This window comes from Poecilia mexicana, unplaced genomic scaffold (genome assembly GCF_051168715.1).
Source record: "Poecilia mexicana isolate PSO_F unplaced genomic scaffold, ASM5116871v1 scaffold_12, whole genome shotgun sequence".
NCBI lineage: Eukaryota > Metazoa > Chordata > Actinopteri > Cyprinodontiformes > Poeciliidae > Poecilia > Poecilia mexicana.
In genome coordinates, this window is record NW_028263381.1 from 19,839,537 (window position 1) to 19,856,158 (window position 16,622).

General features: G+C 40.3%; 1 protein-coding gene and 1 long non-coding RNA gene across 3 annotated transcripts in view; one reads left to right on the top strand and one right to left on the bottom strand.

Annotated features, from left to right (window-relative positions):
- Positions 1–4,650: 4,650 nt before the first annotated feature.
- LOC106928698 (uncharacterized) lies at positions 4,651–6,407 on the bottom strand. Its single transcript, XR_001420505.2, has 2 exons — positions 6,276–6,407; positions 4,651–6,119 (listed from the first exon to the last, which is right to left on the bottom strand). It is a non-coding gene; the product is annotated as an uncharacterized LOC106928698 (long non-coding RNA).
- Positions 6,352–16,622, top strand: part of rxraa (retinoid X receptor, alpha a) — a 125,150-nt gene continuing 114,879 nt past the window's right edge. For both annotated transcript variants that reach the window (XM_088011046.1, XM_088011047.1), the window contains exon 1: positions 6,352–6,482. In XM_088011046.1, coding sequence (XP_087867172.1) covers positions 6,455–6,482 — 28 coding nt within the window. In that variant the 5' untranslated portion in view covers positions 6,352–6,454. The remainder of the gene's footprint in view (positions 6,483–16,622) is intronic.

Sequence of the window (16,622 nt, forward strand, 5' to 3'; positions counted from 1 at the left end):
TGTGACTATTTGTGTTGAGGGAATCTCATTTTGGCCAGAGGCAGCATTGAAAATCCAAGATGGCACGTTAGAAAGATAGTTGATGGTATCTTCAGTGTGGATTGGGGCCCTTTAGTAAAAGAGGCTCCAATCAATTATGAAAATACAGCGCCACTTTTTAAATTCGGATCTGTGAAATGAGCCTTGATCTGATGACAAAAATGCACAAAACAAAGAATTAATGTGCTAAAAAAAAAAGAAAAAAAGTCAGAGGAACTGCATATCTGCAGAGGGTGATTTTTGTTCCAAATTCAAATTAGTATAAAACAAACCAGATTTTCTAATTTGTTCAGATTCTCTACCTAAACTCCCAGCAAAACATGTTTAGCACAATAATCATCAGCAAAATTGAGTAATTTCACTAATAGTTGCAATACTTTTACTGTGCAGAAGTATCACACTGTATAAAAAGTCCAACTATGTAGCTTTTTTTGGGTTAAATGTTATGTTTCCTCACTGAGTATTCTTCATATCCACAAATTTGGTGTTATAGTAAGTGCCTAAACACACTGATATAAATAGTATAACTTACTATGGACTTGCAGTTCAGAAGAAGTCAGTTGCCCGGCCTCCAAATGTTACAAAAAAAACACAACATTGTTATTGCACAACAATCTGCTGTGTGGGAATGCTTTGTTTGGCTGCAGAAGGAAGCGTTGAACTTTCTCCAACATTGCACACAGGGAAAACACAGCAGGAATATGCATGTTGTATGTTGAGCGGGTACTTGCACAACAAAGGCAGAAATGCGAGAAAAACTCTCTGACTGTGCTGGGATTGCACACTTGCTAAAAATATCCTAAACACTTACATTTGGAGGAATTTAGTTTGGGCAGTCGTGAGCTGTTTGTATTCCTGAATTTACACGTCAAATGATTTTAAACAATGAGGGGAAACAAAAAAGATGATGATGTCATGGCTTTCAAAAACCTCTGATAGGTGAGCTTACACATCTGAGTTATTGGAGACACACCCGTGAATGTATTTTAAGGCCACACCTGGAAACACACTACTTCCTTGTTTGATATGATGGGAAAGTCACATAAAACAACCCCAGATATTAGGGAGATAATTGTGGCTCTGCAGAAGTCTGGTTCATCCTTAGGAACAATTCCCAGATGCTAGAAGCTGCCACATTCATCTGTTCAAACAATTATACGCAAGTGTAGACATGGCTGGAATGTCCAACCATCACTTCGCTCAGGAAGGAGACGGGTTCTGTCTCCCAGAGATGAATGTGCTGATTGTGCAAATTGACCCCAGAACAAAATCCAGAGACCTTGTGAAGATGCTGGCTAGAGCACATAAGACTCTTTCATTATTTACAGTAAAACGTGTCCAATACCAAGGTGGGCTGAAAGACCCCTCAGCAAGGAGGAAGCAAACACTCCAAAAGAAACATAAGAAACCAGATTGCAGTTTGCAGACGCACACAGGAGCAAAGACGATGAAACTGAAGTACTACTGTTTGGACACAATGACTGTTGCTACATTTAAAAAGACAGTTGGGAACACCATCCCAACTGTAAAGCATTGTGGTGGCTGTTTGCTGCAAGAGAAATAAAATAGATGGCAACACGAGGAAAGTACCTGATGTGGAAACACAATGAGATGTACCTGACAAGACGTGATGTTTCACAAGATTTTTTTTATGTTTGGACATACTCAACACATTTTTTTAAAGACACTGACAAATATGACAAAGTTTGAAATTCTGTGATGGCAATGGACATTTTACTCACATTGTAGTTTAACATTAATAATATTCAAGAGGATGGGATGCAGCTTGGGAAGCTTAGGTGGAGTGATACTGGACAAACTATTGCAAAGCAGCCAATCCAGCAGTGTCATTCTTTTTTCTCTACTGCTCACTGGCTGGACAACCAAGAGCTGAGGGAAGGAAGACTGCAGATGTTACCTCAACTTGAATACTTCAAGTATTCAGATTTTATCTATTCTGATGGACTGCTGGGATCCTTAACCCTCATGAATACCAATAAAGACAGTCCTCTGTATTTTATTAGTCAAGGTATCTCAGCATACCTTTGTGCCCTCCAAACAAATCTTTTATTTTCGGATACTTGATAAAAGCAAAGTGTATCGACCTCCTGTTTGTAAGTTTGACCTCAGTGATTCCACAAACTAATTTTCCAATGACAGCGGTTTGAGCGGCAGAGGTTCTTCTTTACAAAACTTAGAAAAATGTAACGGCTCTAACTCTGAGCATGAAAGCAGAAATTCATAAATCCACAACTAACTATTCGATAGGTTAGCATGTCCTCGTGGTGTTATTAGAAGCAACAGGGCTGCTTGGGAAACTGTTTGTTACACGCATGGTGCTCCTCTTTCCTGCCTCTGTGCTCGTCTCCAGCATTTACTGTGTCAGCTCGTGTTGATTTCCGCAGGGGAAGTTGCCTCACTGCTATCCCAAGACAAAGCCCTGACCCTGGGGGTCAAGGAATGTGAACTCGGGATGTGATGATTGGGACCTTCCTTAGGGGTGGACAATGCAAATGACCTAATGATGTCAGAATGCTTTTGGTACTCCTTAATGCTGACCATATTTTTCAATGCCCAACTTTCTCGCCAAATTTAGATGAAATTTCATAAGAAATTCAGAGGATTTTGAGGTATTAAGTAATTAATTGCTCCGATGGTTTTAGAAACGGGCACATTAAGCAGAGTTTCATTTCTGAAACTGTGCACCCTTTAAAAGACTTAATGATTTATTCAAAAGATAGTCCTACCTGAATTTTGAAAACCATTGTCGAAGCCAATGAATAACTGTCAAAGCCATGATAACTTTTACGGATGAGCTCCTTGTGAATGGTTTAGGCACAAAGGACACCAAAAGGCCCTTGTCCCATTTATCACCCATTTTAAGAGAGGGGAAAAAGGGGAGAAGAGGAGAGCTGTCAAAGCAACCACAGCAAAGCGTAGCATAGCAGTGGGGGTCTCTCATCCCCTGAGGCCCCAACACGCTGCATAAAGTTGAGAAACAAAAGACATAACTGAGCCAAGAGATATTGTGATTCAGAGGTAAGTGTAGACTCAGGGCCTTTGAAAGCCCCTAAAATGTTAGGGACTGAAGAGAGCTAGTACACCCTCAAGAGAATTTATGTGGATGAAGGTGAAGGGTCGGACTGCTATTCATCATGGCTTGAGTCAAGGATTAAATAGCTCGATCCAGCGGAAAGATGAGAGAACCTGTCCAGATTGAGGTGTTTAAAAGAGCCGTGTTGCGTCTGCCTTGCATTATGAAAAGGGGCTCAGGACAAAAAAAGTCATATGAAGTTAGCACACAATACAGATAAATCTAACGGATCATCGTAAAAAGTTGATCTACGTGTTGGAGAAGAGAGATTTAAGACGTCTTAACAAAAACCAAGAAAGAGGCACTCGAAGAACAAATTGTATTTTCTTCGCTCATCTGCAACTCTCGACAAACACATTTTATTCTGATACCTTTTGGATCATTAGACTTCATTTTGCTCTTTTTTTCCTCAACTGCCTTTGATCTCAGATGTGTCATGCATTGCATTAATTATGCATCATAACTCAGTATACGCTGGGAACACCTTTGAGTTCTTAGCTAAAGCAAGATCACAGCAGGGGCCTAGTGGCTGGCTGCAGCAGGCATTTACATCGCCTGCAGAACTTCCATGTGAAGTCTTTTTGTGAGAACAATGAATGTTCTGCTTTCATCTAGTTTATGTGGCCAGAATCGGGTGTGGAAGTGCAAGGAATGTAAAAGGGACATGACTTGATCCCAATCGATTACACATGTCCAGCAAAAACAAAAAACAATGACGAGAAACATCAAGACTGCACATCGGTCTAATGCTGTGAAAGGTACTGAAGGATAAACAACTTACATTTATGAACAGATGCATGGCCGTGACAAAGTTTTTGCCCCTTTTTGCTATTTTGTCACATGTTAATGCTTCAGATTATAAAAAATGTCAAAAAAAAGTTTTTATCAGGGTAAAAATCTTAACGTGGCCCTCTATGAGAATATAACGCTGATAACCACATTTGTAAATTACATTTCACCAGCCACATGCAGGCCTGCTGGTTAACCCAGAATAAAACGCAGAATGAAACCAAACCAAACAAAAAAAGTCACTTGCATACGACCATCCTGATGTCCTAAAGTCGGCTAAATGATCTCAAATCAACACATCGTGTTCTTATCTAAAGAAACTCAAGTGAGAAAAAAGGCCCTTGTCATTTCTGAGACATTTCCTCAGTCTCAGAAATGTTACAGAGACTTTTATAACCCTTTGAAATGTCAGCAAACCTTTACTTTGCTTTCATAATTTCACAGGGACAATGCACACTGGCAGACAAGTGTGCTAACATGCCAAAGTTAGCAATTCGTTCACAGAATTATGTTTAAAACAGACTACCTATTTTTCTTGGAAATTATTTGAGTCATATTCTGTTATTGCTTTGCTCCTCCTAATACCTCAAACTGAGAGTGAGTAACTTCAGAACAAAACCGCCCAACTGAAGAAACCTCAGCTCTATGAATTAGTAATGGCCCAAAAACCCTTAGACAGTCTCATTGCTCTATTAACCAGGCCAGGATAAAATCAGCAAAAGAAAGTATTGAAAACTGGAATATTTTATTTCCACGGAGGCAAAACAATACATGTGGAAAACAAAAATAGGAGTCCAGTAAAGAAAGGAGTGAGAGATGCAGCTCTGCAAGTTTAGTAGCAAACAAAATGAGCACAGAAGATAAAGCTCGGTCAGAGCAATAACAATTGGCCGGATTTTAAAAATGTCAAAAGATAGCATAATCTAATGATTGTTAAAACGTTTTTAGTGATGCAGTAAAACTGCCAAGAGTAAATCTGCGAATAGGGATCAGGACAAACTCTTTCTCATTTTAAATTATTGTAGCAACAGGGTAAAACCCACTTAAAAGTGCGTCTTATTATGATTTTATATAATAAATAAATCAAGAACATGGTATTATTTTTATTATACAAATAAAAATCAGAAAAGTGTGACTTGCACTCATGCACTTTTAGTCTGATGCCTTTGATTCCACTTCAGCTGACTGCCTTCAGACAGCCCATGATATCTGGAGGTCCTGCAGGGATCTGGAGCTCAGGACAACTATTGTTGGAGAGCTAACAGTTCACATCATCCAGAATCCACCATCCCCAGAATGAAACACACTGTAGGTTGGACAGAATGATGCTATAAAAATGCTTCCAGGGAATCGACGACCCGAAACATAAAGCCAGAGCTACAATGTGATGCAGATGAACAAAGCAAATTCATTCAGACCTAAATGAATGAAATTAGGTCTGAATTCATTCATTTATTCCAACCAGGAATCTGTTCAGACATTATTCCATTTGACTGAACTTTAGCTGTGCTGTTAAACAAAGAACTTTCAAACGTTTCTGTCTTTAGAAGTGAAGAGCTTGCAGCAAAATATGGTTCTGCAAAGTGCTGAAGCAATTTGTTGCAGCGAATTTCATTTTAAGGATCTACGGTAAGGGTGAGCAGAAATGCACAATATGCACTTTTTGCAAATTTTCAGTTGCCCTGACAATTCTGCACTATTTTAAATATTAAAATCCATTTGAAATCCACTTGAAAATACATTTTAGAGTTGGCTGTAATGCGACACAGTGTTAAAAGAGTATTTTTAACACGCCACATACAATCCCATTTAAATACATTGATGTTTGTAGTTGTAACGTCTCAAAATGCTAAAAAAAAAAGTTCAGTTTTAACATAACATGTATGTTTTTTTTTATTATTATTCTTAATCAAAGTGAATAAAACACTCGTGAGCAGATGTGGATCCACTTCGGATTCTGGCAGTTGTGTGAGAGATAAGTTGAACAGTTGTGTCTGATTCAACACAGGTGACCAGGACATAAGTAGCTGCTGGAGAGCTGAAGGAGGCTGATGTAGAAAACTGTACGCGATGCGCTCCTTTTCTTCCACGTTGACTCCAAACTTCGCAACGAGCCTTTCATGTCTATCCGCCTGCGTCGCTGCAGTGCGGCGTGCGTTGGTGTGAGTACCCCCTGCACAGGTCCCTTTCTGCTGCGCTGTTCCAGTAGTTGGAGTTGTTGTACAACCGAGAGAGAGAGAGAGAGAGAGAGAGAGAGAGAGAGAGAGAGAACAGCAGCTGAGTGTGCAAACAGAGGCAGAAACATTAGGTTATCTCCTGATATTATCATCAGACACCACGCTGTCACTTTTACCGCTCAGAGTCAAGTCCGCTCTCCTCCGAGAGGTCCCCCAGCAGCCACAGGAGCAGCAGCAGCAGCAAGCCGGAGCAGCAGCGCCCAGGTCCGGTTCGCTTTGCTCCAGCAGCCGCCTGTGAGAAAACTCCCCGAAACGCGGTCGTCTCAGCTGGCATGAGCTAACCTCCGAGTCCGACATGGAAACCAAACCGTTCCTGTCATTGGGTAAGTTCGCCTCACTGTGTTATGAGCGAGGTGTTTGGTTTTTATAACAGCCCTTCTCTGAGGTTTCTCGCGAAACGTGTCCTCGCGCGCTGGCCCCTTTTCTCTACCTTTTTTTTTGACAGCGCGTGGAGCGAGTTGCCAGACGCGCGAGCCGCATTTAATTCGCACAAAAACAACATCGTAATCCGCAGGTTTTTAGCTAAAACAAACACATCTCCGACTCGCTGACTACTTAGCTGCTGTGTGAGTTGATGACATTTTACTTTGATACGGACTGACGGCGCTCGAGGTTCGCTGCGCGCAGAGGTCGCGTGCGCCGCATCAAAATCGACTTGGTTCAACTTTAAACTTTCGAACTAACTGTTGACACAATGCATCAGCTGTATTTGCAACCATTTCTGCAGATATTCCCTCGTTTCCTGCGCTATAGCTTGTTGGACACAACCAATTTAAGACTTTGCTGCAGAAAAGGAAGCTCTAACTTGAACGGACCGCTGAATATTTCTTAGATCTTAATGATTAGGGCATATTTAGATGGAAATACTGCTTCGGAGGGTTTCGGTTGTTGCGTTTAAATGCAATGTAAAGGCGATTTTTTTTTTCAACTTAAAGTAGAGTTTGAGATCAGATAAAGATAGAGCCATTCTCAGATCAGCTGCACGAAAATGACCTCTGCACATTGCTCAATAGTTTAAATTTGGACGGCTTTTATGGATGGGAATTGTGCAGTTAATCTTCGCATGGATCATTGTGCAAGATGTTTTTTTTTTGTTTTTGTTTTTTTTTACGCCGTTGTAGGTGCTTTATTACTCAGATCTTAAAAGTTTTTTCATATATATGTATATACAATTTTACTTTCTTAGATTCTGACGCATGTATTTGTTGCATGTAACTTTTATGATGCTTCACATCGATAAAATTACACTCAACGAGAAAAAGTTTGAATTAAGTTTAGTTGTGCTGGAGCTTCTGCTGGTCAATCCCTGACATTTATATGATTGCAAGTGGTTTAAAAAGCAATGCATCAAAGTAATTGCTGTTGCATTCCTTGCATTTATGCTTGTTGCATATTTTTAGACAAAAAGAAATACAGGAGTTTTTAGTTTTGATTAATCTAATGATTAGGTAGAAAATAATTCTGGTAATTGCATAACACAACCATTTTAGCCTCTAGCAAACTCAGGGTCCTGTTGGGGGGATGCAGATGTTTAGAAATGTATAAGGGCCCTTAAGCCTCAACAATCCAGACTAAAATCTTAAATCAAATTCTTTGCCGAACAACGTGCCAGTGCAGAGATATCAGGTGTAACTAAGCTAAAAGCTTTAAGCAGCTGCAGAACATCCTAAGAATTGGACAGAGGCAGTTCAAAATGTAAATGCAATAGTTTGAGATCGGTTCTAATTTGTACTAATTGGTTGTTTGAGTTTGCTGCTTGAGCGAACACAAGCACACCGCACTGTGAATCATTAATGCCCAGCTCCACTGTAAGTTAGTCAAAGTAAACAGAGCGGACCCTTGTCCCTCTGTGGCAAACCTGAGCCCAGAGCTGCAGGTGAGCCCCCCTCTGTTATTGTGTCTGTTGCTTTCTCATAAGGGCGTCGAGTTACACCTTCACGCATTTCATCAGCTGCCTGTTCCCTTCGTACCGGAGGGGGAGGCTGCATTCGCAGGGAGCAAACAGGCTCCGGCCACGGCTTTCTTCAGTTACAGCCTCTGCTTGCTGACGGTGTTGCCCCAGCACCCCTCTCTGCGGCTTCCCAGAAACACGCTGAACCGCTAGCGCCGCACACACTGACAGACTGTTATTCCAGGTGCGCTGTATTGTGTGTCCACGCTGGTGCTGATTCAAGTTTCAGACTGTCTGAACGTGCAGCCAAACTTGCCCAACTGACAGAAAAAGCCTTACCTGACACTGAAGGGATCGGTGTAAATTTCAGCTCTTTTCCATCCGAGTTGGACCTAATCTTTCTCTGCTTCATCAGCAGCTTTTATATTGTGATTCTTCTCCTCTTTAAATCATCACTCATCTCTTGGATTTCTCCATTAAAGGGACCACTTGAGCTGCAGTTGTTTAATTGGCCTCTTCAAGGACACCCCGATCCTCAAAGACCTTGACTCTATTGATTATCCACTTGCTTGACGTAATTATCCAAAGTTGTGCTGCATTTGAAATTCTGACATGCATCCGACTGAAACGACAGCGGACACGTTTTACAATTATAGATTGGTTGTTGGCTGACAGCACCCTGCCTTGGCAGCGGATGCTCAGTATTATGTGCTCTGTTGCCTGATCCAAACTACTCCACACATGTGATTTTAAACTACAAAGAGAGGAGGGGTGACATTGAAAGGAGAATGTGTCCTTTAGTCAAAGCAAATCGGAGGATGGTGGTGATGACAGTCTGTCAGGAAAGAAACAAATAGTCTGAGAGACAAAGAGAGCTGTTGAGCACAGCAGAGTTCAACTGCCTTGCAAAAGTATTCACACTCCTTGAATCACTTTTGTCACATAAACATCTTTTATGAAAAGAAATCTTTACATTTTGCCTGCATTTATATGTAGTCCTCTCCTCTCTGGTACACTTGAATAAAATCCGGTGGAACAAATTCGGACTTACAGGCCACAGAAGGAGAACAAGTATCACAAATGCAGCCAAGAGGCCCGTGGAGGCTCCAGAAGAGCTGCTGAGATCCAAAGTTCATTTGAAAGGAAGCGTTAGTCTGTCTGACATGGACAGAGCAACTGGTCTTTATGGGAAATTGCAAAAACAAAAGCCACTGACCATGCTGGTTGCAGCATCATGTTGTGGGCCTTCACATGGACACTGGTCAGAGTTAGTGGGCTCAATTTAGAGTTTTCTTGTTGGCAACTTCAAAAGATGGACATGTATTTAAAAGACGTAAACCCAGCATTCAAAATACCTGCTAGTGAAAAATGTGTGTTTGCTCTCCTGTGGTACTTGCTTTCCTGTAAAACTCAGCAAAATTAATTTAATTTACAAATGCTTGGAAATTTGCAGCTTGTCATTACATATAAAAAAAAAACTGCCTGCACATCAGATGAGCAAGATTTTTTTTTTTTAATAGACATTAAAAATGATTATCTTATCTATAAAGAATAATTGCAACACATTTGCTTTTTTTCTTATCTGGCCACTTCAATGCACTGAATTTAATTCTCTGCCGTTGCTTCAAAAGAATGTAAAGCCTGCTTTTAATAGTCCTCAGTCCTATTAAAGAAGGGCTTGATGTTTTTTTTCACCTGCAATAGCTGTGTTCATTTCTTTTCATTTTATGAAGCGCAGCGCGTTTTATGTTCACGTGAACTTACCTAAGTCATATAAACTAGCCAGCCCTCATTTCCAAAATCAATGAAGTTCATGGTCTTTAATGGGAAAGTGGGATTCACGGCTGTGTGCGTCTGGAGAAGGAGGGGGGGGGCGATGGTCTGCATTCCTGCTCTGGCAATAACTCAGGAACAAAGGTAATACAGGGAGAGGTTGTGTGTCAGCCGGGAGGTAGGTGTGTGTGTGTGTGTGCGTGTGTGTGTGTGTGTGAGGTAAAATTACTCTGCCAAAAGCATTTGGCCAAGTTTGTCTTTTACGGCCGTCCAGTTTTGTGTTCCCAATGTGAAGCTTTTGCTCCCCTTCTGAGGAATAAAAGGGGGCTGCAGCTGTCATTTTTATTGGAGGAGTTTTATAGCGAGACTTAATGGCTTAAAGTGACAGCTCTCTCCCTCTCTTTTCTACTTTTTTTTTTCTCTCTCTCGCAATCTCACCCATGAGGCCTTTTAAGTGAAGCAAGTCAAAGACAACTTGCTTGCCGTCTGTGTGCCCACCCTGGACTTTCCCACCCCTCACCCACCGTCGCATCGAGGGGAAAATTCATTTTTAGCAACAGTGTAAGCATTCAGACCTGTGTGTGATCCATCCACTTAAACTTCACGTTTTAAGGAGACGTTTATTTGACTGTAGATGAAATGGTAGGTCTTTGCTCTTTAAATGATTCTCCCGGTATGAGCTGCAGCTCACAGATGCTTTCGCTCTGTACATTGAACGAATCAGAAAAAGTGCTCCGAGATGCTCTGATGCACAAATCCTTGAATGAACTGAAAAGCTTGTTAATTATTTGTGCAAGGAGCTGCTCACTAGCAGGAGGTCTTTATTGATAATGGCTGCACTGAACTCTGCACCTCAAACCTTGACCTTTACACCCCCACATGCTCGATCATTTTAGGAATTTGCTCTTGGCATTCAGTCCTTTTCAACTATTTCAGGACAGTAGCTTGTTATTCTTTTGTTTTCCAACGTTTTTACTTCTTTGTTCTTATCAACTTACGTGCATTTTGACTCGAAGGTTTCACAACATGTGAGTCGCTGTGATTGACATGTTTACTGCAAGAGTGAAAAATGTGCAAGATTTGCAGAACAATATTCTGTTTACAGTGCTTTGCGGAGGTTTACATACACCACGAACATTGATGTTCTAAACACACATTTTATTGCATTTTATTGGGGTTTTATTAGCCAGACCACATAAACTAGTTTAGAATTGTGACGTGAGAGGATTTTTCTTTCTTTTTACGAATGTTGTTTCATAAAAAGTTGTTTGTGTTTATCCCTCACTGATTCAAATATTTGCAGAAGCATGCTTAGCTGCCGTTACAGCTGCAAGTATTTCAGCTAATCTTTGTTGCAAAATAGTTCAAGTTCAGTCACACTAGATGGAGAGCATCTGAGAACATCAGTCCTCAAGCCTGGTTATAGATTCTCAAATCAGCTTGAGTGTGAACTTTGACTGGGACATTTTAACTCATGAATATGCTCCTGTTTAAGCCAGGGGTGTCCAATGTGTGGCCCGGGGACCATTTGTGTCCCTTGAGATTTTGTTTGGCTGCTGACCACAATAAGTCAAAAATAATTGTAAAAAATGTGGCCAACAAAATAAAAACAACTGATGACCAAAATAATTTGGATATTGTTGTTTTTTCTCTTAATTTGGCAAATGTTTGAAGCCATTTTTATAATTAGAATCTTAAGTGATGTAAAAAAAAATTTTTGAGCATATAAAAAAAATGTCAAATAAATGTTTGCATTTTTAACTTAATGAATTTTGTCATTTTCAACCGTTCAGTGGTACCTCTTGCAGTATGCTTAGAGTCGCTGTCCTGCTAAAAGATTTCTCGTGTCATACGAATTGAAGGACCGCTTTTCATTGCTTTACTTTCCAGTCCGCCACATACAATCCCATTTAAATACATTGATGTTTGTAGTTGTAACATCTCAAAATGCTAAAAAAAAAAGTTCAGATATATAAAAACTTTTGTGACTCCCTAAAGAATATTCAGAATATCAAAAATCCAAAACAGTAAATATTCCATTTTCCATCCTTCAAGCAGGGAATATTTATACCTTGTTTTCTTCGTGTTCCTAATTCCCATGGATTCAATTCATTTGAATTTTTGCCAAAAGTCTGGTTGTTTCTCTGAGCGTTTTCCCTCCTCGGTTATTGGAAGCATTGTGGTTTCCGGGTTTACTGAAGGTCCTCTGAGTGTCTGAATGGCTTTTTTTGTGGCTGGTATTATTCAGGGTGCGTACAGCCACTCTTTTGAAGTGGAAACGTTAGTCTCTGCAGGGATTTGGGGCAGATCACACTCATAATTCGTACTGAGAGAAAGGTCGGCTTGCCCCCTACTCTTGCCAGAGCTCTCCGCTCTCTGTTCTGCCTGCGTCCCGGAGTAAGACGAGGAGGATTGGCCGAGAACGCTGGAAAACACAGACTGGGAATGTTGAGCACCTTCAATGTGAACATCTGCATCCTCGCTAAAGTCTGTAGGAAAATGTAACAAGTTGTTGGTAGAGAAGCTTCATGAAAAATGTAGTTGACTTGAGTACTAAAGTCACTCTTATATCTCAAGATTATTCTCTGAATATGGAAGCAAGCTGCACCTAAAAACACACATTTTTATTTGTTTTGCACTTTTATCAGCAGAAGTTAAAAATGTCATTTGGAAGATGTGCTTTGTGTGGATCATAGAGGTGTTTTTCTTTCTTTCTAAATTTTACATTGAACATCAAATTACAGGTTTTAAGGATGTCGCCATAGAGGAGATTTGGAAATATTTATTGTTTTAGGTCATTTTGGATCTAATTACACTTAGAACTTTTACATCTATGTGGAAATTCAGAAGTTTCAATACATTTCCTTATCTTGTAGAATCGCCATTGAAATGGCGTGGCTTTGAAACTTTTTGGTATCCTCTCACAAGCTTTTAACAGTATAATTTGGGCCCATTTGTAGTGTAAGTTTGCCTGGTTTGCAGCCCACCTTGCACACACACACCCACGCGCACACGCACGCACGCACACACACACACACACATGCACACACACAGACACACACGCATAACCTTTTCAGTTATGCCAACAAATTTTCTTCCTGAATGAGATCCAGGTTGCATAATTTTGTGGCCCATCTAGGCCAATATTTGAACATTTTGCTTCGAGGTTTATTCATGCAGTCTTTCTTCATGATAACATCAAATTGTGAAGTGCACCAGTCCCTCCCGCTGCAAAAGAATTACACAGCATGATAAAACCTCGGAGTGGGCGACCTGCTGGGGCGTCTCACTGGCGTTGCCGGGCAACTCTGGGGGGTCCCGAGCCGCGCTCTCTGCTGTGCTGGTGTTGGAAGGGCGGGGGGCCATTACAGAGCTTGGGAGGGGGCTGCATTCTCTCACATGAGTGCCCTCCCCTTCCCAATAATATACAGTACAATACTATTAGAATAGAAGTAATTAACTTCCCAGTTACGGGAATCTTTTTTGTGTTGTATCACGTCTACATATCAGCAGGTTTCTCAGTTTCATGGTGGATCTTTCCACCTTTGATGAGGTAGTTTGAATCTTTACTTTATTTTTCTGATGGTTTGGAATAAAAATCTAGACAAAAGCACAATGTTGACTGAATCCACAAAGCTAGTTCTTGACCTGTTCTGCGTTTGAAGCTACTTGTAAGCACATCAGTGAAAAGGCAATGAAAAAAGGCTCCATGCAATAAAAGCTTTATTGTGAAAATGAACCCTTGCTTCATCTTCACAAGCTTACAGCTGGCATGTTTTCAGCAGAAAAAAACAAAAAACAACTCTATCTTTGAATTTTCGGGCCAGTCATGATGTGTTTATTAACTGCGTTATGAGCGCTTTCAGGCTTTGATGTTTTGCTTGGAAGAGATGACGAATCAACTGAATCAAAGATCAGTTGTGCTCTTTCTCTCGTTATATTTCTTTAAGCGCATGCTTTCTTGCTTGTAATTGGCAGTTTGTTTTTTTTCATCATTTCTGTTGATTTCTTACCTGAAATATGTCTCCTTGGAACAAAGCTTCATATGATTCTAGTTCTAGTTGGACAGATTGTAGTGGGTCGTGTTTAGCATGTTTGATTGAGTCGTGATCATTTGAAGATCAGAAGCTGTGGCGATACGTTTGCGTCTTTGCTCCTTGAAGAAAGCAAACGGACCGGATTCTGAACTCCTGCTGTGAACTTGTTTTAATGAAACTGTATATCCAGGTGTATAAACATTAGCCTACCTGCTCTTTTTTTTTGTTTTACGCTCTCACATCGTGCGTGTAAACAGTGTCTGCCACTGCATATGCCGATTGAGGTAATTAGAAACGTGCTTCGCGCTGCTCCGCCACAGTTTCTTTTTGAGGTCGCCGACGGTTAGAGGAGCTGTCCCGGTGTGCCCCCGCACCCTCCTCCGTACCCACCACAGTAACCACCGCTGTTACCGTTGTCTGTCACCTCGCCAGATGCCAACGGGAGGGGGGAGGGCGAGTCTCTCACGCACTGCTGGGCACCGGGCCATGGAAATCCCACAGCATGCGCAACACTTGGGTTGTGTTCTGAGTGTGCACGTGCGACCGTGTGGTAATGGATGAGTGTTTGAGTGTAAACAGAAGACAGAGGTTTCGAGAGATGAAGGATGACGGTTATTTATGCCTTGATTCATATCATGAGGCGGATTCGATGTCTGTAATTTGACATTTCAGACGGCTGGCTGTTGCAGACTTTTGTTTGTTAAATCTGTTTATCAATATCTATTGCAAAAAATATTTATACCCCTTGCTTTTTTTTTTTTGTATTTTCATCCACCTGCAGTCATGCAACTCTGTGGATTTCATGTAATAGACTAACAGAAAGTAGTGCAGGAATAATAAATATAAATAGCATGGCATGAGTGTATTTAACCCCTTGATGCCTCTAAATTCATTCAGTACATTCAACTACCTTTTCAGGTCAACTAACTAACTAAATTACAAAATTTGAGCTGCACATCACACTGAACACATCATACTAACTGTGAAAAATGGTGGTGGATGCATCGTACTTTGGGGGTCTTTTTCTTCATCAGGGCAAAGCATTTTAAATTCAGTTCAGTTTTTTTCAGTAGCTTCAGTTCTTTACAGATGTTTTCTCAAGGGACTAATATAAAAAATCTAATCTATTCAGTTTATCATTTCCTATCTATGGAGATCAAGTCCTCTGCATCAAGTCACTGGCTTTGCAGCAGTTATTTTTCCTCAACTAGCACAAAGCAAAAGCGAAGCATAAACATCTTCTAATCAAAGCACATACATACATCCGGTTGACATTCACATTCTCAGTCCAAACCAACTGAACACGAGTTATTTTACACAGAAGAATTGGCAAAATATTAGTAGATGGTGCGATAAGTAATTAAGTTACAGGAAAAGAAAGTTGCTCAACTTATCACTGCTGAACTGTGCAGAGATAAAGCTGAGAAGCTGTGATGTTCCCAAAAAGCTGAGTAATCATAGAAACTGGTTTGTCTGTGCCTCCAGTGCTGTTTTGTTTTGATGTTGCTTTATGCACAACATTTTTAAAATGCTGTCACAGGAAGTAGAGTTCTGCACTAAAACCCTGGTGTAAAATAACTCTTTAATTTGATGTACAAGTTTAAAGAAATATGCTCCGGGTCAACATAAAACATTTTTAGTACATTTGCATATAACATTGCAAGCCTCACTTCTCAGCCATGTGGTCTTAATTTAAACAGAATTCTCTTCGGCAGTATATTAGTGAACCAGAAAACATCAGATGCTCCTTTTTCACCTTCATGCTGATAACAGAATGACTTTGTCCAACTCTTTCATCCTTTTGTTGTTGTCTTTTTTAGGAGTTTGAGAGATAGCACCCATTCGGATTGTGTTTATGAAGGTTTTGTTAAGTTTGTGTTTGCACAGAAAAGCCAAAATTAACATAATTAAACTGTTTATTTTATTGCATTTGCTACGCTAATATGAGAACTACCAGTCCTATTCTTGTGCATCCTATTCTTTCTCTTCCCTTGTTGCAACAGACCTGGTGTGTTTTCATTTTAAGTTCCAAAAGGCTCAAACGGTGGTTTGTTTCATGTTGCAGCGTGCAAATATCATGCTGTTTCCAAGCTGCCTGAGGTAACATGACTACCATGCTGTTTTGTAATTTCATTATATTATTCCAGCTTTTCTCAAGACTTGTTGCTGACTTTCAAAGGCTTACTCATAAAAGCGTCTCCAAGGAAACGTCAGCAGCCTACTTTAGTGTGTTGAATACGACAATGGCTCTGCAGTTAGAGTGACAACGGAGACAGTGCAGATTGAATATAGCAGTTTCAGAATTTTCATGCACTTGGAAAGTAGTCAGTCAAAATTATACTTAAAAAAATGAATAGAATAGCCCATACTGTCGATGTAATTAGTTGTTACGTTTCTATTTCATTACATGTGACTAGTTTTCTTCTACATTTTTATTGTTTTTATGTAATTTTCCAGTTTTATTGTTGTCACTCTGCTATTTTCTACATCAGGAGTTCTTATTGTCTCGTCTCACTGATATTTATCAATAATGTCCCAAAGAAAGAAAAAAAAAAACTCCTGCATTTGTGGGAAAAATGACTTCAAACCTTGGTAGAATATGGGTCAATCGGAAACACACTTGAAAGCAAAGACAAACACAGTTTTCGAAGTTCATATCGTATGTTCAGTTTCTGCAAATGATGTCCGTGCTGCAATGGAATAACCAGATTTCCTTTTTTTAAATTTCCATGGTGTAAATGCTACGACTGTAATTACAACAA